The sequence below is a fragment of the Poecilia mexicana genome, unplaced genomic scaffold (assembly GCF_051168715.1).
Source record: "Poecilia mexicana isolate PSO_F unplaced genomic scaffold, ASM5116871v1 scaffold_22, whole genome shotgun sequence".
NCBI lineage: Eukaryota > Metazoa > Chordata > Actinopteri > Cyprinodontiformes > Poeciliidae > Poecilia > Poecilia mexicana.
The window spans coordinates 3,075,559-3,098,044 of record NW_028263391.1 but is presented as its reverse complement, the minus strand read 5'-3'; the positions used below and the strand labels follow the sequence as shown (position 1 = coordinate 3,098,044).

General features: G+C 39.7%; 1 protein-coding gene across 2 annotated transcripts; it reads left to right on the top strand.

Moving 5' to 3' along the window:
* The first annotated feature begins 693 nt into the window (after positions 1-693).
* LOC106921133 (SERTA domain-containing protein 3) lies at positions 694-10,297 on the top strand. 2 transcript variants are annotated; one of them, XM_014992609.2, is made up of 2 exons: positions 694-1,126; positions 5,694-10,297. In XM_014992609.2, the coding sequence occupies exons 1-2, from the start codon at positions 921-923 to the stop codon at positions 6,451-6,453; spliced, it is 966 nt and encodes a 321-aa protein (XP_014848095.2). In that variant the 5' UTR covers positions 694-920; the 3' UTR covers positions 6,454-10,297. The 2 variants fall into 2 exon arrangements, with proteins under 2 accessions (XP_014848095.2, XP_087858735.1); XM_088002609.1 differs by having other exon boundaries at positions 894-1,121.
* Positions 10,298-22,486: the final 12,189 nt, after the last annotated feature.

The window sequence follows — 22,486 nt, the reverse complement described above, 5'->3', positions numbered from 1 at the left end:
ACAAGTTTCTGACCTGAAGAGCAATTACTGGACTCTGAATAAGCCTGCGGGTTCATGAATTGGGTGGATGGTAAAACTGGTTTAGTGCTCTTGTACTTTTTATCCTTCATTGCAACTCTTCAGGTTTTCAAGTTCTCTTCTTACACAAATTAATGATTTGTTTGCACTTTGTGGTTTGCTAAAGATACCACCCAGTGCTGTAAGTTTTTCACAATTTACATACCTGTCAAATCTCCCGTTCTGACCGAGAAACTACCGTTTTTTAAACCCCCTTTCCGCCGTGCTCCCTTATTATTATTTTCCCGTAAAAATCCCGTGTTGTGTCGCCCACTCTCATGATAGTTTCTCTCCCTCCCCGCCCTCACGGTAGTAATAAAGCCTATCTTACGTTAGTCTCGCGTATTCAGATTCTATAGCACTGATAGATACCGAACGTATTCGCTTAAGGGGTAAAAAGCAATGGGGTTCGCAGTATTTTTTCCAGGGGTGGTCACGGCCTCCCTTTAGGGGCGGCCCTGTAGGCGACCGAAAGGGAGTTTGATTGACTTTACTGAACGCTTCTAGCTCGTACCATTACTAGAATAAAGCGTCGGCAGGGATACAATGAAATAAATACTAAACAGGTCATAATAATAATAATAATAATAATAATAATAATAATAATAATAATAATAATAACAATAACAACAACAACAACAACAACAATAATAATATGTATTTATAGATTGTCTAGAGATCTAAAAAAAACGTATTTAACAATGTAAAGGTAAAAAACGTCTGATGAGACCGCACACGTGCGGCCCGACATGAATTCTATTATTTCCGAGCGGGCCCCGAAGGCATCAGCAGTCCTCCCCGCTTAGCGAGCCGCCGCACATTCGCTGCCCCGTGAGTGGCGGAGGCGTAGGCTTGACAGACGTATGAGCGAGTCAATCTCCTCCGCCCGTGAGTCCCGGTGTCCCGCGGTCCACTCCCCGAAGCTCCGCCCCTCCCCCGCTACTGGGGATGGACTGCACATTCCTCACACTCCGGATCTCGGTAGTATCGAAGCGCCGCGGCGGAACGAAAAGGAGCCGAGGACACGACGGATTTGTACGGCACATGAAGAGTGTCAAGGGCACGTAAGGTTGTTATATTTAAAGATTAATTTTGCTACAATTATTTGCAAATTTTGCTGCTTTTTTTTTTTTTTTTAACTTGAATTTCAAGGGGAGCCAGTGTGTTCTCACTAAAGTGGGGAAGGGGTCAGCTGTGTTCTCACTGCGTTCTAGGCAGACAGAAACAGGCTGCAGACCAAACTGGACTTATTTACAGGTGGTACCTGTAAATAGTGTTTTAAATACCAGGCTTCCTTTTATTTCGGTTTCGGGTTTTTGTTTTTAAATTATTATTATTATTCATCAAATCGTTCCACAGAAACTTGAATCTTTGGGTTTGGGGGGCCAAACTTACAGGGTAAGCTTCGTGTAACTTGTAAAAGCAAATGAATTGAGGGAGAACCTTGGATAACTGAGGGATGAGTAAAGTCTGTCAGCCTGCAGGGTGTCTGACAGTGAGTCACAACCTTTCAAATGTTCTCAGTAACACGTCTTGTATGGAGGAGACACACACGTCCAGCCCGGCCACTGGTACAGTTTGTTCGCCGCTCATGTACAGTAGAAGCAGCAGCAGCAGCAGCAGGTTAGATGTTTGCACATTAGCAGAGCGCCTCCGATTTAAAAGACAAACTGTAATGTGTTTGGCTGGGACTCTTATGTAAGCTGGATGCAGAGCTCAAAGTTTGTTCCCACTGAATCTCATCAGTGGAGCCTTCACATCCATTTATTCACACCATTGGAACTTTTTTTTTTCACATGACAACTTCGTGTAATTATGAAACGAAAGGAAAAAGATAAACTGTTTTTTTGGGGGGGCGGAGGGGAGTAAATAACAAAACTGAAGAGTGTTGACATTATAACTGCACATTTAGAGACTGTACAGATAGAATTTCCGGGCTTGTTGTAGATTTCACAATTGGGTTCAGGTCTAGACTTTGACTGGGCCATTTTAACACCTGGAAATGCTTTGTTCTGAGCCATCCTGCAAGCTGCGCACCAATAAATTGGCCCTGATTTCCTTAATTTATTGGGTGATCGACGATTGGCCAATGCATACGAAACCAATTTTTAAATCAGTCACTGTCCCTTTTTGCTCTGCCACTGGCAGACCTGCTGTGCAGGTCTGCTCATGCGCGTGTGCAGGCATATTTGTTAAAGCTGTCACCCTGTCGTGACAGACAGATAATCTGTGAAAAAAAAATCCAGCCTTCTGCAGAAATGCACTGTGACAAACAACCAATCAGAGCCAGGAGGAGGGTCTTAGCACTGTCAATCAACTTCACACACAGGCTGCTCAATGTGCTAATGGCGAAGAAACAACTTAAAGTCCGAGGAAATCCGTTTATCCTCCGTCATCGGTGGCCATGCTAACTAGTCTGAGCATCCACGGTGGGCTCTGCTATCAGGAAGACACATAGCGTCACAAAGAGCAAGGGGGAAGATGTGGGTAGCACATACACAAGATGATTGTCAGAGCTAACACCCTCCTCCTGGCTCTGACTGGTTATTTCTGTTGTTAGCGCTGGGAGAATGGAGAGGAGCTCGATTCTGTGTCTTATTTTATGCTGTCACAACATAGTGACAGTTTTAACAAATATGTAAAAAACATATTTTTTTTATAAAGTTACATACTGCAGCTTTAACAACAGTCACCCCACTGTTGTCAACTTAGTGACTTTGTTGCTATATTTTGCGACTTTTCAGACAAACAAAAAAAGAAAAATCACTATGGGCCAAAATCTATTCTACATCTTTGGTTGAATGTTTTTAATGTAGGGAGGATAACCTTCACCTTCACTTCAGTCTCAGTTACTGTGTTAAAAGTAAATTTGAATTAGGTGTGCTTCTACTGGTTTGGAACAAATCAACCAGGCTACGCAAAGCGTAATTTTGTTAGACGTTGACTCTACGTGTGGCTGTAATAAACAAGATGTAGAGGTTGTTACAAGTTACTGGACTGAACCACACATTTCAGAAAAAATGGAGAGAGTTCTCCCCTCCAAGCTGGAGGTTTGGACTCTGAAATGTTTCCGAGCCGTTCACCACCACCAGCTCCCAACCCAGCCTGGAGTGCCTCCAGCCAGCCACTCCAGCCTCACCGTCCTCCCCTCCGAGCTGGAAGTTTGGAGTTTCATGCCTCTGGTAAGGCACAAACTCACCAGTGGATGGGAAAGTTTGCTACATCAGAACTTATTTAGCTAACGTGTTTCCGTCTCCCCTTTGACGCACTAACTCTTTTTGGCAAGGGCCTTAAACAACCTTCTAGGAGCGCAAAAACGTTTTTGATGATTTCGAGGAAGTTATTTCCCAACACTTCAAAATGGGCATAAAAAAAACATTGATGGAAAACTCGGTGAATGTTTGGCAGTTTCCATCGTGTTTCAGGGTGAAGTGGGTGCATGTTTGGAGCAGTTGGTAAAATTGTTTACTTTTGGTAAATTATAATTAGAGGTGTGTCGATCGGTCGGCCACCGATCATAATCGGCCTATTTCCTTGAAAAGTGTTTGATCGGTGATAGCCGATCACACAAACCGATCACCTGCATCTCATTTCGCAGCCTGCCTGTACAGCTGGTCTCTTTCCTTCACACTGCGCAAACGCGCAGCAACAAATCCTAAGCGATGTCTGTGGAACTATAACGCACTGAGTGAATGGGGAAGTTTGCGTGTTGCGGCGGAAAATTACCTCGGGGTGAAGCACGTCAAAATGCAATAAACATGACGAATCTACTATGGCATAAAAACAAAGCCATACTTGACGGAGTTTGGCTACATCGAGGCTCACTGCAGTAAAAAAAGACATATGAAGCGACCAGATAGCAGGTAAAGCAGCGCACAGCTACAAACACTCACCCGGATTAGCATGACGGTCAGAAAGCTAAACAAATAACAAAAAATTATTTAAGTCTTCGAGCTGCGATGTAAGACGCTGGTTCTGATCTCGTTGTTGAACCGCTGCTACGCTACTGGTAGTAATATCTGACAGACGGAGCGCCGCTTCTGCTCCACCTGGTAGTGACTCTCACACCGAACCTCTGTTTAAAGCTGCAGCATCTAACTTAAAAAAATAAATTTTACATACGTATTAAAACTTTCACTGTCCTAACATGAGACAGATAATCTCTAAAAAAATAATCGATCTCCTCCCTGTTCTGCATAATTCCTCCGCTCAGTCAGAAACAGCCAATCAGAACTAGCAGTAATCAGCTAGCCGCCATGCTATCAGGAAGTTTTCATTCAGTAACTCTGGATTGTTTATTGTAATGGATCCTGTTTTTGCCTTTGAATGTTAAGTTTTATGCTTGAATTTTTTTGGCAATGTTGAGAGGTTTTATTTTGACTTTTTGTATTATTTAGCCTCTTCAGAGCCTTCATATGTTTTCAGTCTGTTAAAGATAGTATTACCGGTAGCAGTACAATTTGCACAATGCCTGCTTTGTATTTTTATTGGAAAAAGTTATTAAAAACAAGTTTTTGTCTAAATTAAGGTGAATTCGTGGTTCCTTTTTCCACATAATGTAACCGGTAGTGCTTATGATTAAAAAAATAATAATTATGTGATCGGAATCGGAATCGGCAGGAAAAAACCTGATTGGCACATCTCTAATTATAATGTTTTTCTACTTTGTCATGGAAAAACGTGACAGAAATCGCGATTTGTTGTTACAATGCTCGTCTCTGATTATGTTAGTATTGACAAGATTTCAGCTTTTGCTGCTGAGTACTCAATCAGATGTAGCTAATTTGTTGAAGTAGCCTGTTGGATTCTAGGCAAGGTTTGTTTTTATATATTTATTTTATATGTTGTTTTTATTTATTTATGAATTTAGTGTATCATAAGCAGACATACTGTTCTAAAGGTATGGTGATCAAAATTTGAAGTCCATTTCACCAGTTTTAGCAGAACACTGACTAATGGAACTGCTAATGAAGCACATTTTTTGACAGGATGTTTTAAACTACTGAACATTTCAAATAGGAAAACCTCAGAAACCACAGCAGCCTGTCGCAGCAGAAAAACTAAACTCGTGCCATTTTAGCTACAATAACTCTTTCTAGAAATTTTGAATTAATATGAGTGACAACAGTATTTAATTACCCTTTGGGACCAATGAAGTATTTTTGAATTTGAAATGAATTAGAATTTTGCCCTTGAGAAGGCTGACATATTAATATTTAGCTGTCTGGCTGCAGATATGATCATTTGTTAGCATTAGAGGTGCACCGATTGCATTTTTCTGGCCGATTGCTGATCTTTAAAATGCCTGACCTGTCGATTCCAATTTTGGCAGTTACTGATTTTTGTGACGGTAACTATGGTAAATATTGAAATAAAGTTGCTGAGATGGCAACAGTGGGGTGACTATTGCTAACTGCAAACATGCAGACCTGGTGGGTCGATCTGCCAGTCTCTCACAGCAAAAGAGGACAGTGTTTGATTTTCAGACCTTTACAGAGGTAGATAAGATCGGCTTCGCATATAAGCATTGGCTGATCCCCCAAAGTTAAGGGAATCGAGGATGATTTATCGGCGCAACCCCAGTTAGCTTGTTGTTCAAATGCTTTTTCCCTGATGATCTTTATGAATCGCTGCAGGTCAATGTTGGGTCGAGGTGTGAAGCGGAAGTGGAGCAGCCTGGAGGGTGCGGAGGCTGAGCAGCTCCCCGATGCCACAGCGACGGAGGACAAGAGGCCGGACACAGCGTTGGAGGACTCAGAGGAGGAGGACAGAGGGGACCGATGGTCCAGGACCGACACCAGCCACCTGCAGCAGCGGCAGCTGGTGCTCAGCCTCTGCCTGGAGAAGCTGCAGCACTACCAGGCCGGCGTGGAGCTCAGCCTGCGGCGGTCCGTGCTCCTCATCAACACGCTCAGGCAGATCCAGGAGGAGATGCGGAGCGACGGGACGGATGTGCGGCTCAGCGGCGTGAGCCCCGACACGCGCCTCCTCAGGGACGACTTCAGGGAGGATGAGTCGGTCACGTGCCCTGGCTGCACGGAGGGAGACGCGGAAGGTCCGTCTCCCCCGCCGTCCCCCGAACCGACAAACACCGCCCCCACGGACTTACAGAAACCTCCGCCCAACGCTGTCGGTCACACCTTTAGCGATGCGGGAAGCGCCATGGGCTACCTAAGTGACCTCGCCCTGGATGATATCTTCGAGGACATCGACACGTCCATGTATGAGACTTCGGAACTGCCGTCCGCCTGGGCAGCCAGCTCCCTGTGGCCGGTCAGCGTGTCCTTCTGGCCCGACGACGACATGAAGCCACGTTCCTCGGCGGGAAGCCTCCAGTCGTGTCTGCTGGACCTGAACGAACTGGACCACATCATGGAGATTCTGGTGAAGTCCTGATCTCCATGACAACGTCACGTGCAGCCGGTTGATCAGAGGTGTGAAGGTTCTGGATTCTGGATGTTTCACACTCTGAACCTGTGCAGACATGAAGCTGAATGACGCTCATCCCTCTTTAATGAGGAACCAGATATGCACTTATTGCTCGTGCCTCAAAGTAGACAAGAAATATTTATTACAACTTTAGTATAATTTGCATATGAATTATAGATGCACTGATCCACTTTTTTCACAACCAATACCAATATTGATACTGATACCGATATCTAAGGTTTAGATCCGATCCGATGCAGAAAAACAGCTGAATTGACTTAAAATGGTTTTTTAAACACAGACATAAATGTGCTAAATTACAAATTTATTTGCTAACTCTACGCCGAAATACACTAATAGCTTCACTAGCTGGTCAAAATGAAAAAACATTTGTTCAGTCAGTGTAATTAGGAGAGGAACAGCTGATAAAACTGATAAAAACAACAGGTTGACTACTTTAGTCGAACATGTAAAAACAAACTGCAGCAAACCTTCTTTCAAATGGTTCAGAAAGAGCAACTAGGGATTATAAATATAATGTAAAATAAATAATAAAGCAGCAAGCATAGAATTTGACTGAGTAAATCTACCTTTATTGATTGGGCACATTGTCCCTGATAGCCAATCTAGAATGTTTTTCAATATTTGAACTGATACAGATATTAATATGGGATCAGTGCATTTCCAGTATGAACATTTATGTACATATAGGCATTGGCTTATATGAGAGTCTCACAGTATGCTAACGTTGAACAGACATACCAGTTTCATGCGGTTGTGACGCTCCTTTATGTTTCCACATGCTGATTGTTCAAGTTTTAGGTGACTGGAATTATTTTCAAAAATCTGAAATTGTTTTTTTGTTTGTTTGTTTTTTTTAAGTGATGGGAAATGCAGTAGCCTTCTTTTGGCCAACGGTAGGGCGGTGTTCAGAAACAAGTGGGGGAGGGGTCAAGGCTCTGTTACGCTCTGCAGCACAGTTTTAACCAGAAACATTTTAACATTTTGGACTCGGTGTCGGGCTCGGAAAGGCTTACGGAGAGGTTTTTGATTTGAGATCAGCAGATTTATAGGTGATACTGTCCGTGAAGCCAAACTTCATGTAGCAACCGGTAGAATATATTTTCTACCGCTTTCAGAAGCGGACCAGGAGCTCTTTACCTTGACAACAGATTGTTTTAGCTGTGAGGCGAACCAAAGACTATGTCATGTTTGTGTTCCTTCACTCAGTCAAAGCGTAACTTTTCGGAGATCTGCTGTAGTGAAGCTCTGTGTGTCAAACGACAGCTGTGGACGAAGGAACCCGAGTGGGCATGAAAGCTGCGTCACTCAGTCTGTCAGATCAGACCTGGGTTGATAATTAATTAAAGTCCCTTCAGTTACTCAAGAGGCTGCACTTCAGCCAGCCAGGAGGGCAAAGGCCTGACTTTCCTGTTAGTTATGGGACTGAAAGCTTTCTTTTTATGGAATGCCAAAAGTGCCACAATTTAAAACAAAACTTAATTATTGTTTATTTATGTCATGTTAAAAAAATCTTAATTGAAAATAGAAACATCATCTGAATTATTTTTTTAAATATACAATGAACTCAAATAATTATATTAATATTTAGTTTTAATTTATTTATGTTCACGCTCGCAGTGCATCAAAGGCATAATTTAATCTGTAATGCTAATCAAATATTGCATCTGATTGGTCAACCTGCACACCAGCTAAACATGCCAATGATAGTAGAGTTTCTAAATTGCTGTTGTGTAAAATTACAAAAACAAAAACTAAGAAAAGAAATCTACTTTTTAAAATTTTTAAATTATATTTCACAAATAATATATTTGTGTCTGAATTCATTACACTTGTCATCTAACAATTTATTATTTTAGTCGTGGCACTTTTGGACTTCCATATACTGCACCAACTTGAGCCTTTTTGGGTAAATAAAAAGTTGCAACTGTATTGAGTATTTTACTACAATCATGTGGTCGAAACAAAATCCAGATGTAATTTTTTAAAAATGTTTTTTTTTGCAGCAAAAATAAGAATCTTTCTTCTTTGGTATGTAAAAGGTGAAATATTGGGTTTGTTGGAATGTTTTAATCTAATGTTATTTTTTATTTATGACTGATAAGCCGGCCTCAAACTGCAGTAGATGTGCAAATTTATTGTGTGAATGTAAGTTTAACTTATAATGTTCGTTTGTTTTGGTCTCTTGGTGGAATGGCTGCTGTTGACACAAATCTACCAGTTATTGTTATGGCAGCTTGTGTTTTGGGGAAATCCAGCATTACATACAAGCAGCAAAATCGTGAACTGTTTTTTTTATTTTTTTTTATTGATAAATGTAATCCTAGCTGTGATTGACAATAGGAAACTTTGCCATGTCCTAAAATTGTAAATGACAACATTTAAGCCTATGTACTCTTAAGGCCTTGTGCTTTTTGTATTCTGGCGATGGGAGGGGGTTTTTAACAGTTTTGTACACGTTTCTACCTGAAACTGCAATCTTGTGTCCAGGAAAGGGGGAGGTGGGAACCCAGGGAGCGAATCACGATCTCGATCTTCACTATTTGCAGTTTGCTACTACTGCATATTAGCGCCTTTGCAAATATAGGGGAGAAAAAGTAGTAGATTTCTGAGAAAAAAACCCAGAAATTCTGAGATTACTCTCAGAAATTCTTTTTAGCAAAAAGGACTAAAGTTAATTTGAAAAACAACAACAACAACAACAACAAAACAGAAATCTCGTGAGTTTGAAAAATCAAAAATGTCTGGGAAAAAACTCAGAAATTTGGGCTTAATATCATTTTCTGAAGGGGTGTTTTCTTCGGAAATGTACTCCTTTTTTTCTATCTAAATTGGCCCTAATACGCCGCCGTAGTTTGCTCTTCTACCTCGCGTTTGTTGCTAGTTTACCTGGACACTCCTGCTTTACCTGCGCTTCGCTCCCCAGAGCCATACGCCGATTGGCACAGACGGTTTTTTTTGTTTCTTTTTTGCTTTCTTAAAAAAAAATATATATATATAATTTTTTTTGTAACTCAGCTCTATGCTCTCCTACCAAAGTATCCTCCACCCCTCCCTCCTCGTCTCTTGTGGAAAATGTGCCTTACTACTGAACCGAACATGTTTATTTGTGCGGAGCTGTTTTGTTGCTGTCTAAGCTTCTGCCTCGTCGTAGAGAAACCGGAGACTTTGTTATGTAAAGCACTCAAAAGCAAGGACTGTTTTTTCCCCCACCCTCATTCTCCTTGGCCATTTTCTGCGCTCGCTGAATTCTACAAGCATATGAGCTTAATGTATCCTGACAGCGAACTAGCTGAGGGAGGAGGTGGTGCGGAGGGCTGGGCGGGAAAAACAAGAGGAGGAGGAGGAGGAGGGAGGAAGAAGTTTTTACGTCAGCGGCTCATCAGGAGGGGTTTGGAGTTTGTTTTTTTGCCCAGACTCAGACCAGCGACCAATCACATGAGATGGGTGAAGAGCTCCAACAATTTTTTTTGTTTGTTTTTTTTGCTCCCGACTTTCAAAGTGATACAGCTCGATTGTAGCTTGTGAGAAATGATAACAAAAAAATGTTTTCTGTTTACCTAACTTGAACACAATAAACCCCGAAGTTGTTCCATTATTTATTATAGCATCAGAGTACATGATGTCACATTAATCTGTAAAGAAAAAGCTCTATTTTGATGCTGATCATGGTGTAAATGTCACAGAAGGAAGTGTTTTCACTTACTAATATAATTCTTTTATGTATTTTTGTGGAATGTTTTATAGATTTTTTCCCTCCAGTAATACAATAAAAATCCCCACAAACTGCTTTTGTGTGTGAACAAACATGATTTATTAGATCAAAGTTAATTGAAAAGCAAAATAAGTCTTTATTTTCTGAATTCCATAATAATAAAGCACTTTTTTTCCAATTAAAAAACAAACAAACTTCAAATTAACTTCAAACAATTTGCTCAGAAGATGACGTTATGACTTTGTAAGGATTTGATAGGTTAATTCACAATGCTTGAGCTGCATGCAGGGACAGCTGTGGATAATTGTAAGGCAACGCTCTATTTTTGGCTACAATATGCATGAAGGTGCTGTTCATGCAAATATATGGAAGTATATGAAAATCATTAAACTGACCAGGAAGGAGATCAGTTTTGTTACCGAGAGATAAATGAGTTTTGGTGCATATTTAACATACATTGTTAAAATGCTTGCAGAGTAAAGTGTTATTATTCTCATTAGTATCCTCAGGTCTGTGCCTCCGTTGGCCACATTGAAAAGCCCTAAATGTCCTCTCCAGATACCAAAAGGAATTAATTCAGTAGAATGCAGGGGGTTGGGAGATATTCAAGTTTAGAAATGTCCTCTACAGAGGACAAAAATGAACTACTGGTAGTCAGGAGGATATGGACTTATTGAAACAATGTCTCAAGATATTAGCTAAATAGTTAGAGCTACAGAGAATGAATTCTTAGCATGTAGCCACATCAATTTAATGGCTTCAGTTATAAGCACAACACAAGATCTAAATGTGAAACATCAAAAATTATTAAAAGCCTAACACCACCTCAAAGTGATAAGTAAGAAAAAGCTAAAGGTTTTATTGATATAATTGGAATCTCATAATTTCTTAGCACAAGTTTTATTTTTCTCTTAACTAATTATAGTGAAGACATAATGAGTCATTAGAAAAATAAAAACTGCAAACTGCAGAGGTTTCAGAACAGCAACAGTGGCTAATAAGTGTTTGGTTGGTAAATTATACAGTATGTGGGGAGAATAACAGAACACATATGCATCTTAGCTGCCTCTATTCACATTCAATATTTAAAATTCAGTTCATTACTCAAATAGGTAAAAAAAAAAAAAGTTTTCTATCTATGCAAACCCAGCAGATTGCATCGAGTCACCGACTCGCAGCTTTCACTCCTCCTGGACAATCACGTAGCAACAGTTGCTAGCGCTGTGAATCACAACACAGCTCAGTCGATGCACCTCTCCAGCCTTTGGTGGAAACTTTTAACTGCATTTTTTGAATTTCCTGGCTGTAAAAAATTGCAATAATCCATCTTGTACACTTTTATTTTCTCTGTGTTGCATGTACATCACGCAAAAGAAAGATCATTGATATCATATCGATCATAAACAACAAAGGACCAAGAATAGATCCTTGTGGAACTCTTGTAGACACAGAGCAGGATTATCTTCCTTCATTTCTGCTGACTGCTGATACAAAGTGTTGTACTGCAAAACCAGCCACGCATTAACAAGGAGTTTATCCTAAAATCATGTGTGCTTATAGACATGCTTGTCTTCCCCACCCACAGAGTTTTATTTGGTCTGACAGGCAGATGTTCCCCATCATTATCTGCCCCCAGACTGGCTAATGCTTCTGCATTAATCTGAAGTATTTATAGGTTACATAACGTAGAATCCCAAGCAAAAAAGAAAAAAAAAAAAAAGAAAAATCACAATACATGTATTTGATCACATGTAACTATATTTCGAAAGGTCACAGGTGGGGCTAGAATATTTCTCCTTTCTTTTTACCTAATGTCGGGTGTGAAATAGAAGCCAAGTGTGCCCTCTGGTGGCCACTTTACAACACGACAAATTTCCATTTAGAGTCAGGATGACAGTGCACGTTCAAAAAAGGAAAAAAAAAAAAAAAAAGATGTAGTTTTCCAGTGTTTGTTGTTGCAGTCTCTTTGCGGCTGTGTGTTTTCAGGCAAGCTGATCCTTGTGCAAAAAGAGTGTGTTCCAGTGAGGAACGACGGTTTCTGGAAACGAACCTGAACACGTCTCCGTTACAAGATTGAGAGCATAGCTTATATTTCATGTACGCTGTTGGAGCACGCAGGTCTGCAGCATCACAGTTCAACCTCCTGTACTGGGTTGGTCCAGTTCAGTTTCTTCTACAGGGGAGCAACAGACTGTGGAGGAAACTCCACTGTCCTATGGCCTCTGGACCGTGAAAGACCTTAGCCCAGGTTTATGTGCCTACTGTTCGGCTGCTGGGCAAACCACTGTGTCAGAAATGAATAAAGCTATCCATATCTTTGTATTTATGAATTCAATAGGAAGCTATTTTTTTTCCGGATTAACTCACAGGTTTCCTTGAAGCTGCACTTTGTAACTTTTAGGTAATATATATATATGTATATATATATATATATATATATATATATATATATATATATATATATATATATATATATATATATATATATATATATATATATATATATTACATATTTATTAAAGCTACCACAATGTCATGATTATATGCTATGAGAAAGATAATTTGTGAATTTTTTTTAGCTCCTTTGCCTTCTCCCAGTGCTAACTGCAGAAATACACCACTCAGTGAGAAACAACCAGTCAGAGCCTGGAGGAGGGTCTTAGTGCTGTCAATCACTCTTGTACTCACTTTCTCCCCTTTGCTCTATGCTCTGCTCCAGCTGGTTCACCACAACATGGTCTGCCACGAATGCTAAGGCTAGTTAGCATGGCCACGGACAACGGCTGATAAGCAGTTTTCCTCTAATGCTAAGTTGTTTCTCTGCCATTAGCACATTTAGCAGCGAGTACATGAGGTTGACTGACAGCGCTAAGCCCCTCCTCCTGGATCTGATTGGTTGTTTCTGACCAGGAGCATTTTATTTCTTTAGACAGCAATAGTAACTCAGGTAGAAGGTGGAGGAGATCAAGATTTTCACAGATTATCTGTCTCATACAGTCACATGATAGTTTTAACAAATAAGGAAAATACATAAAAAATGCAGCTTTACATAGACCAGGATGGAAGAGTGAAGGCCACAATTAACAAAATATAAGCTCCTAGTTTGCATTTCAGCAACACAAGGCAGTTCACAATGCTTCATTTGATAAAAATATCACACAGTCACCAACTGTGAATCAAGCAACGCCACCATCAGAATCATCAAATCAAATCATAATCATACAGTCACCAGTTGGGAAACTGGGGAATATGAATAGGTTTCAGAAATGTGAGCTTTGCTTCATGTTTTATCTAGTTTTGTTTCTTTCTTAGGTTCAATGCTTTGGGTTTCTCTGGATTCCAGCAAGCAGGGTTTGTGGGTGAGAGGACATGGCTGCTGCTGCAGGAATTCAGGGAGTGGCCACAGGCAAGGAGGAGCAACACGTGCACCACGGCACACAACTGCTGCTAACACGAAGCCACACGTATCCTTCCATCTATCGATGCAGTGCTTCGGTTTACCTTCTTTTTTTTTTTTTTCTTTTTTTTTTTTTACCCCAGCACACATCAGCCTGCTGTGGTGCAGTGAAGTACTCAGGCTTTGGGCCCAGTAAGCCTCAGTGTGTCAGGCTGACTCAGCATACTCAAAGAATAAACAAGCCGAGCTGCTGCTGCTGCAAAACAATGGGATGGATCGGATGGACTGATGTTCACACGGACCCAGCAGCACTTGGATAGAGATGTTAGATGTATTTATTTTTATAGACATACCCAAAGGGATGAAATATTTCAATGCAGCATATGATGTGCTGTGTCGACAGAAATATACGGTAGTTTGATGTTTTAAAGTACTTTATATCTTACTCATACATACCCAAAACACTATGTAGCAAATGTTCAGTATAAACACAATGATACTTTTTACTCTTTCTTTAAAAAAAGTAGTTCATAGTCAAACATTAAATGAATTTATCATATTTACATTGATCGGACAAAACATTATGATTTAAAACTGTATAACCAGCTCAAGACAAGCATAGACTGGCTCTCTAAAGCTGCTTTGATAGAGAAAATGTGGTGTAACCCATTGCATTCAGATGTCACCAACTTAGTCTATTTAACTTAATCTCAGATTCAGGTTAAATACTCAGGGTTTCTGCAGGTTTCAGCAAGTCAAATGTAAGACTTTTTAAGATATTTAGGGGATGGTTGGGGAAACTCGCTACATTTCAATCATAGGAAAAACTGAAACTCCTGGGGTCTGTGTGGCTCTTCGCTGCTTGTCACTCAGCATATGGCTCTCTACAGCCTTAGCAACCGTAGTGCCAAACTTAAAAGTTTTATTACACTTCACCTCGTGTTGATTGGCTAAAGAAGAGACCCAGTGGTGAACACGAGTTACCAACTCATATTCACCATTTTGCTAAAGTCAAAAAAGCTAGCTAGCGAGGGTATATTAGCAGCTAACTAGCCATGGCCTCAACAGACAGTCCCACAATAAAAGAAACTACATGAACTACTTCTGCCACAAAAAACTTTAAGACCTGCAATTAATGCATTTAAGGCCAACTTGCATAAAAAAAATGAATTTAAGACATTTTAAGGTCTTCATGTTAGACACACAAAATTAAGATTTTTTAAGGATGCGCGTACACATTGATCCAGTTATTTTCTTAAGACCTCAGATGTTCATTGTAAACTACGCAGTATCATGAAGACCAAACAATGCAGCAGGCTGGACGTTTACAGAAGGTTTAGCTCATAAAACAATATTCTACGTTGTGGACGTCTTTCTGTTTGTAAAGTAAAAAGTATTGGACAAATTCAAACCTAAAACATCACAGAAGCAGCTTTAGCTGTGACAGCTGTAGAGTTTTTGTTTGCAAAATAGCTCAAACGCAGCCATTTTGTGCTCATTCTAACACAAGTATAGACTTTGATCTCAACCATTCTGTTCCAGATGACCTCTCAACCTTATTCTTCATCTGTCTTGGTCTTCACATAAAACCTCATTAAGATACTTTTCAGTAAAATTAAACGGTTGCAACAACGTGACAAAATGTGAAACAGCTGAAGTGGGATTGATACTTTTGTACTTCACTTTAAGCACTCATTGAGTTGTGCATGTTGATGTAGAATATCCCCACAGAAGATGGTGGAGGCCAAATCAACATCTTGACCATGTGTTACCGGAGCGACGTGGCAGGGCTGATTATCCTGCTGGAGAAGGCCACAGTCAGGGAATAATGGGGCTGCGCTCTGTTAGCAACGCCATTTAGCTGGAACAACTCAAAGTAACATCCACATGACTGTCAGGACTCAAGGTTTCCAAGGAAAACATGACCCAAAGTATTTCACTGCCTCCGCCAGCTTTCTGTCTTCTCTGAAGCTACAGGGAGAGAGAGAGAAAGAAAAAGAGAATAAGTAAAAGAAAAGGGGAAAGAAAAAGAGACCTAAAAGTTGGACTCTTTCTACAAACATTTCCTGTTTAGTTTCTGATCGTCTAAACAAATGTCCACTCTTCTAAATCTGACCTACGCATTGTGCTACATTGCTCAATGAGGGTGATCGTGTATTTTCCAGCATAACGTGTCATTGATTGTACAGCACAATCAAGTAACCATGTTACCTTCCATTGTTATGAAAATGCTGTATATGTCAAATATGACTTAAAATAGTTTTGCATCATAGCTCTACCTGAAATTGGCCTCTGTCTCTTTAAGAAGCTCCTCCTGTTTTGGACACGCCCCCTTCATGCTTTTCTTAGTACTGTTGAACTGAGAAGCACAGACACATTCAACAAATTAGAAAGTTATTGATATATCAATTTATTTCAGGAACTTTATCAAAAAGTGAAACACATAATTAGTAATAACACAAAAGTAGATGTTTTATAGCTTTTATTTCTGTTATTTATGATGATTTTCTACTTAGAGTTAATGAAAACATGACATTTAATTTTAGACTATTACATCTGACTAATAATAAAAAAGCTATCCTTAAAAACAGAAGTGTGCATAAAGTATGCTTAATACTTGTTTTACCTGTTTAATGGTTATTTTTAAAAGGTACCTTTATGCTGTTGCCGCTAGTCTGGAGGAGCCGAATGGTTGCCAAGGGAGATTAAAGGATTTCTCAAACATGCATGAAATAATCAAAGCAACACTCCAGGTATGATTTTAATGAAGGAATAACATAATAACACAATGTAAAGCTTTGAAAAGGTTGATCTAGCATAAAAGAATGACTGAAGTCTTGCCTCTAATCATGTTTTGACTTCTTTCCGAATACAAAAAGATGTGGGGAAGTTTCTGAAAGGTCCATGACCCTCAGGATCAAATTCCTGTCTGGAAGGGACACATCCCTGCAAAGCGTGATGATTTAAATACAGGCTGTGAATCCTGACCTGAACTCCCGAGTTCATGGGGAAATGGATTTAAACCCGAATCCGCCGACCAAAGAGGGTCCTGTTCAGACTTCATGATAGAACAAATTAGCTGCTGGTATGTTGTTTTTCTCCACAACATCCAATGACTGTCTGTTAGAGCGAGACAGACCGCGGTCAGTGGGGGATGTATGTCTAATTGAAATGGGAAATAAGGGGAAGTCACTGACCAGGTCAGCTGCAGGCAACCATTGGAAAGCAAGTGGTACAGTAGAGCTGGACCACTCTTCTGCTCTTTCTGGGTTTTTTTTTGTTTCAGAGAAGCAAAATGTCAAATCATCCTGAGAATCATTTTTGAGAGAGGTTTTTCAGAGGTTATGGCTGACAACATGTTTTCGAAAAGTGGACAAGTTTATATTTACTGTGTTTTCTCAAATATATAGAATCAAAGATACAAGTACAGACTCAATGCAAGTTCAACGGCTGCTTATGGATCCAAATATTGTTTTTAGTTGGCTACATCTATTAGGTTAAAATCATCAGCCATAATAACTGAGTTGAAAGCTGAGGATAATGATAGTAGGTAATTTACATACATAAAGTAGCTTGCAGGAATGATAAATCATCTGGTGTTGACATGATAGTATGGGGGGACCCAAATGAAAATCTGCGCTGGGCCTCAAAAAAGCTTGGGCCGGCCTTGTGTCCACCCCAAAAACATCTGAAAAAGAAAAAAAAAGTCCCATAGTAAGTTTGTAGAGAAATATATTTTTCTTCTTCACCCATTTTTGAATGATTAACCACTCTTAAAAAGAAGAGAAGAAAATTATATCTGATTAAAATTGGTTTAAATGGTTGATTTCCTACCTTTGTAACATAGTTCTCAATCTTAAAAAAGGTCGATAGCAGAACCGTTCCATTACATTTTAATGTTTTGGGAATTATTGTCCTGCTAGAACATGTGATTGTCTACAAGTTTAGACAAACTAGCTGTTGCTCTGAGATGAAGCTGAATAATTTGAATGCAGCTCTCTGTCTCTGTAATCTTACCCACTTCAGGCTGTTTAGCAGTAATTGAGTTTCCATTACAAATGTGCGCAAAATTTTGTTGATATTTCACAAATGTTGAAAAACACACATGTGGATTATTGACAATAAGTTAATGTTTTTTGTTGTCTGATTCAAAAGCCTCCAGAATATGATTTCAAAATCAGCAGCATGTTTGCTCAGCTGGTTTCCCAGTTTTGTGGTTAACTTACCATCCAGAACCACTTGCTGCATTCCTGTTGGTTACACAGGAGGCTCCACTTCTGCTTTTTACTTAAGTAACTAATTATTCTAAGAGGTGACTGATTTCTGAGACATACAGAACTGAGAAAACATTAAAAAAAATTATTTTCAAAGGCTGACACTGTTGATAATAATAATAATGATGAAGGTGATGGAACTGGCTAAAATACTGAAACATGTGAGGTACTTACTGTACGGCACGGCCTCTGTGGCTCCACAGGTTAATCTAATTTTCACAAATGCATTACAAATGTCGCTAATTAAAGGCGCAGTACACGCTGTTTGTCGTGTGGGTGAGTTCACGCATGCAGCAGATGTGCTTTCACCAGCACGCATGCAGTTCCGTCGTGGCGACTGCATGAATCGGTGGGGTGGTGCAATGAACAAGTACACGACCCGAGAGCCTCCCATGACCACTGCTAACCATCTGTTGTCTGTTGCTGTGGCAACCGTAAACAAACGAAGTCATGAAATGTGAAATTTCTTGCTGGTTAGAGAGTTTGTTGTGGTCCTTTTCCTACACATTCCAACGATTTCACTGATAAGGACTATAGAATGGCGGCTCCCCCCGTAATTATTTGATTGTATATTTTTGGATAAGAGTTGAACCAGCCTTAATGTGACATTAGTTGGGGATTAGCGCTTTATAAATAAACAGAACTGAACTGAATGAATTTTGAATTTTCACCTACCTTTCTGGGCTGCACAGAGGCAAGAAGGTTCTGGGTTCGATTCCCAGCCCCGGTCTTTCTGCATGGAGTTCTCCCTGTGCATGTGTGGGTTTTCTCCGGGTACTCCGCTTTCCTCCCACAGTCCAAAATCATGACTGTCAGGTCAATTGGTTTCTCTAAACTGTCCCTAGGTGTGTGTGTGTGCATGGTTGTGTGTCCTGTGACAGACTGGGAACTTGTCCAGGGTGACCCTGCCTCTCGCCCGGACCGTTAGCTGGAGACGGGCACCAGCATCCTTCCCGACCCCACTAAGAAAATGGATGGATGGATGGATCTACCTTTCCTGGACGTTGAACTAAAAATGATTTAAATAATATGATTTTCACTTTGGTAAATTAGGTATTTACAACAATAAAGTGGTTACCAAGGAAACTCTTCAATTTCTTCAATTTCATAGTCATGTTAGCGGGCTACAGACAGATCTTGAGCTAGCTAAGGTTTGAATTATTGTTCTTACTGTACATGTTTTGAGCAGGTTTAAATAATAAACAGTCTCATTCAATAAATTAGAATATTATTGAAAAGTTAATTTATTTGAATAACAAAATTCATTAAGTAAAACACATGATGTGCATTAATTACACAGACTAATGTTTTCAAGCCTTTATTTTTGCTTAAATTATGAATTTTCACTTACTGCGAATGAAAAGAATTATGTTTAAGAATAAAATATAACATCACACTAATAAAAAACATTTATAAATGTGTAGATTAAAAGGTATGTTTAATAATACCTACTAAAAGTTTGTCATTTTCAAAAAGTACCTTTGTTCAGGCTCATCGAAACAAATATTAGAATTGACTATGAATGTATTTTGTTGTTGCTGGTGGTTTTTTGTGGCTGTTGTCTTGTCTAGGACCAATGAAGATCGACACAACTACGTTACTCAAATGTTCTGTTGTCTTTCCCATTTTTTAAAGTTGAAGGAAAGAAATGTATATCCTTGAACAAAAAGATATGACATATAACAAAATAAAACTTTCAAAAATACTATGATTAACCTGAAAAAAAGGGGGGAAAAAGTTTTATTAGGTTACTAACATTCAGCTTTAGTAAAACTGCAACCCTGAGGAAGTCGTCAGGCACTGCTCCCGACTTTATGATGTGACTTTAACTATAAAATAAAAATTCAGCTATATCAAACTATATGAACATACACAAGAAATCATCAGCACAGGGATTTTTGAATAATTTCTTTTAATTAATTGACAAAAGGAAATTTTTTCCCAATGGTTGCTTCAGTTCATTCGGTAACAAGAGCTACAACACTGAAAATAATAAAATAAGCTAATAAGAAAATAAAAATGTTCTCCTTTTGTAAGTTATGATGCTGATTTGCAACAGTAAAGGTTAAATAAGAAAAAAAGTTGTTCTTTGTCCCAGCTGGCTTTGAGTTTATGCAAATGGTCCACAGTGATGAAGTCTATTAAAAAATTTAACATTATTACTTTTTTATATATATATACAATCACCACTAAAGTCAAAGTGGAGCAGAGGCTGCTGAAGTGAAAAGTGAAATCCCTGTGTGAAGCGGAACGGGGATCCTGCTCCCATCCTGAAGTGAACCTGTTTGGTTCCGATCTGCTGAACGCTAAGCGTGGCGTATCTTTCAGTCAGGTTCAGAATCAATGTGACGCCAGAGAATAATTCATTCACAGTGTTCAGTCTTACACAACATAACATGAACATGAAGGATAAAGCTGTGGACTAGAATCTGCTGCATGAAATTTGTGTGGCCGTGTCAGAATGCGCGCTACGTGCATGGATATGGCCACTACTGTCCCATGTGACACTGTCTGTGGAATCATCAGATTTGTGTTTCACACTGCTTGGTGTGGAACTGAGACACTCACCGGGTCGCATTTCTGGACTCACATGATGTCACGCTTTCACATTTTTAACTTCATGTTTTGTCTTTCTAGAACGTTAACGTTACCGACAGTGCCGAGTAGAAACAGGAGGTCTAAAGTCCTGACTTTACATCAATCAATCAATCAATCAATCAATCAATCAATCAATCAATCAATCAATCAATCAATCAATCAATCACAAACACTATGAATTGCAGAGCTTTGACTCAAGTTGTCTTAGGAAACGCAACACTTTCACTAAGGCTAAATGTACTTAAGGGGCAGTTCTATATATTTTCAAGGCACATGGCAACAGTTTATAGCATAATCAAGTATCTATGTTACTTTCAGTTTTAAAAAAAAATGCTAAATATCAAATATGAATTAAAATAAATTTGGCTTTGCTTTGAAATTAGGCCTCTGTCTCTTTAAGAAGCTCCTGCTTCTTTCTGAAACTCCGCTTTCAGGAAGTCATCACAACACAGCTCCTCTATAAACCCTTTAACAATGTTTTAGCAGTGTTGCTCTGAGAAGCAGCTCCTATAATGAACTCAGCAGATGCACAGATCCTCCAGGTGTTTGCTAATTGCTACTGGCTAGTCTGAAGGAGCTGAATGGGGAAGTTGGGAGGGAGGGCTGCTCAGTGAGACGGAGGCCCGGAAGCTTAGAAACTGTGTCTTGAAGGCTCAGTGCCACCAAGCGTCTTGCATAGCAGTAACAGTTGCCATGGGAGATTAAACCATTTCTCAAACATTCATGAATTCACTGCAGGATGGTTTTTGATGAGGGAATAACATTATAACATGACGTGGAGCTCAAAAAGTTGATTTTACGTAACACCGCCCCTCTGATTCCAGTAGTGGATGACAGTGTGCCGACAGGAAGAGCAATATTCTGGTGATATTGATTTTCCTGAAGCCCATCTGCCTACCAATCCATATACTGGTGGCTGCAACTTAAAAGTGATTTGAAATGTCATAAAGTTTATGAAGATGCAACATTCATTTAAGAAGCTGATGTCATCAGTTCTAGTGAAGTGTCAGGAAAAAGAAACAAGTTGTCCATAAGTGTTTACAAATCAAAATCTCAAACACATTTATGTTCAACACCCTTTAATGTGATGCCCAGGGGTGAAAGTAGGGGGGTACGGTAGGGTACTGTGTACCCCTTAAAGACTTAGCGGGGTACGCAGTACCTGCAAGAGAGAGGAGTGGCTGTCTGTTGTAAAAAAATCAGTGGGTTCACTGTGCAGCCATGAGTTCACCCACTAATCAACCGTGACTGATTAGTTTTTCAAGAACAATCTAAAACAGTTAGTAAATCGCTTCCCCCCACCTTCCATTTCATATTGTTTCTGAACTGTTCGTGCTTTGGGCTGCAATATGTTGATTGCGGGAGGTTTTGAGTCGATCTCAGCATTAAGTGACAAACTGAACGCCACCAGCACGTCCTCCTCTGACTCCTTATCAAAACATTCATTACTTAATTAAATAACAACAACAAAAAGTCAACAAAACGTCTTCAAATTAATGACCCAACAACAATAATAATCTCAGTAATTATTGTTTCAACATGGTGTTGCGCAATTCTGTGCGTTTTGGTTCCATTACCAAAATAACTAGAGCAGGAGTTTAAAATTAACTAATACCGCTGGGGTTCAGGGAGCACTTATTAATGATCGCAAAATAAATATCAAGCCTGAAAACCTGATATCTAACGGACTGAATGTTTAATCTGTGCTCAGCTCGAGGAGCGAGCGGTTGCCACGGCAACGGGTGTGCGTAAACGACAAAGAGAGACGGAAAGTAAAAGGGTGTGAGTGGTTTAGAGTTGATCACCTGTTCAGGTTATTTTACCTTTGTTTACCTTTGCTGTGGTGCTTCTGAATCTCGCTTTGAGCTCAGAGTCTGAGAGGCTTTTCCTCTATCAAACATTTTTTTTGCTTCTTATGGAAATATTGATGTTGATGATACTTTCTCCAAAATAATAACCTTTTTCAACCTTTTCCATGCCATGATGCTCAGAATT

Excerpts from the sequence above, each read along its gene's own strand:
- LOC106921133 (XM_014992609.2), top strand. The coding sequence starts at position 921 with ATGAGCGAGTCAATCTCCTCCGCCCGTGAGTCCCGGTGTCCCGCGGTC. Across the intron at positions 1,127-5,693 it reads GAGTGTCAAGGGCACGTAAG|GTCAATGTTGGGTCGAGGTG; the intron begins GTTGTTATATTT and ends GAATCGCTGCAG.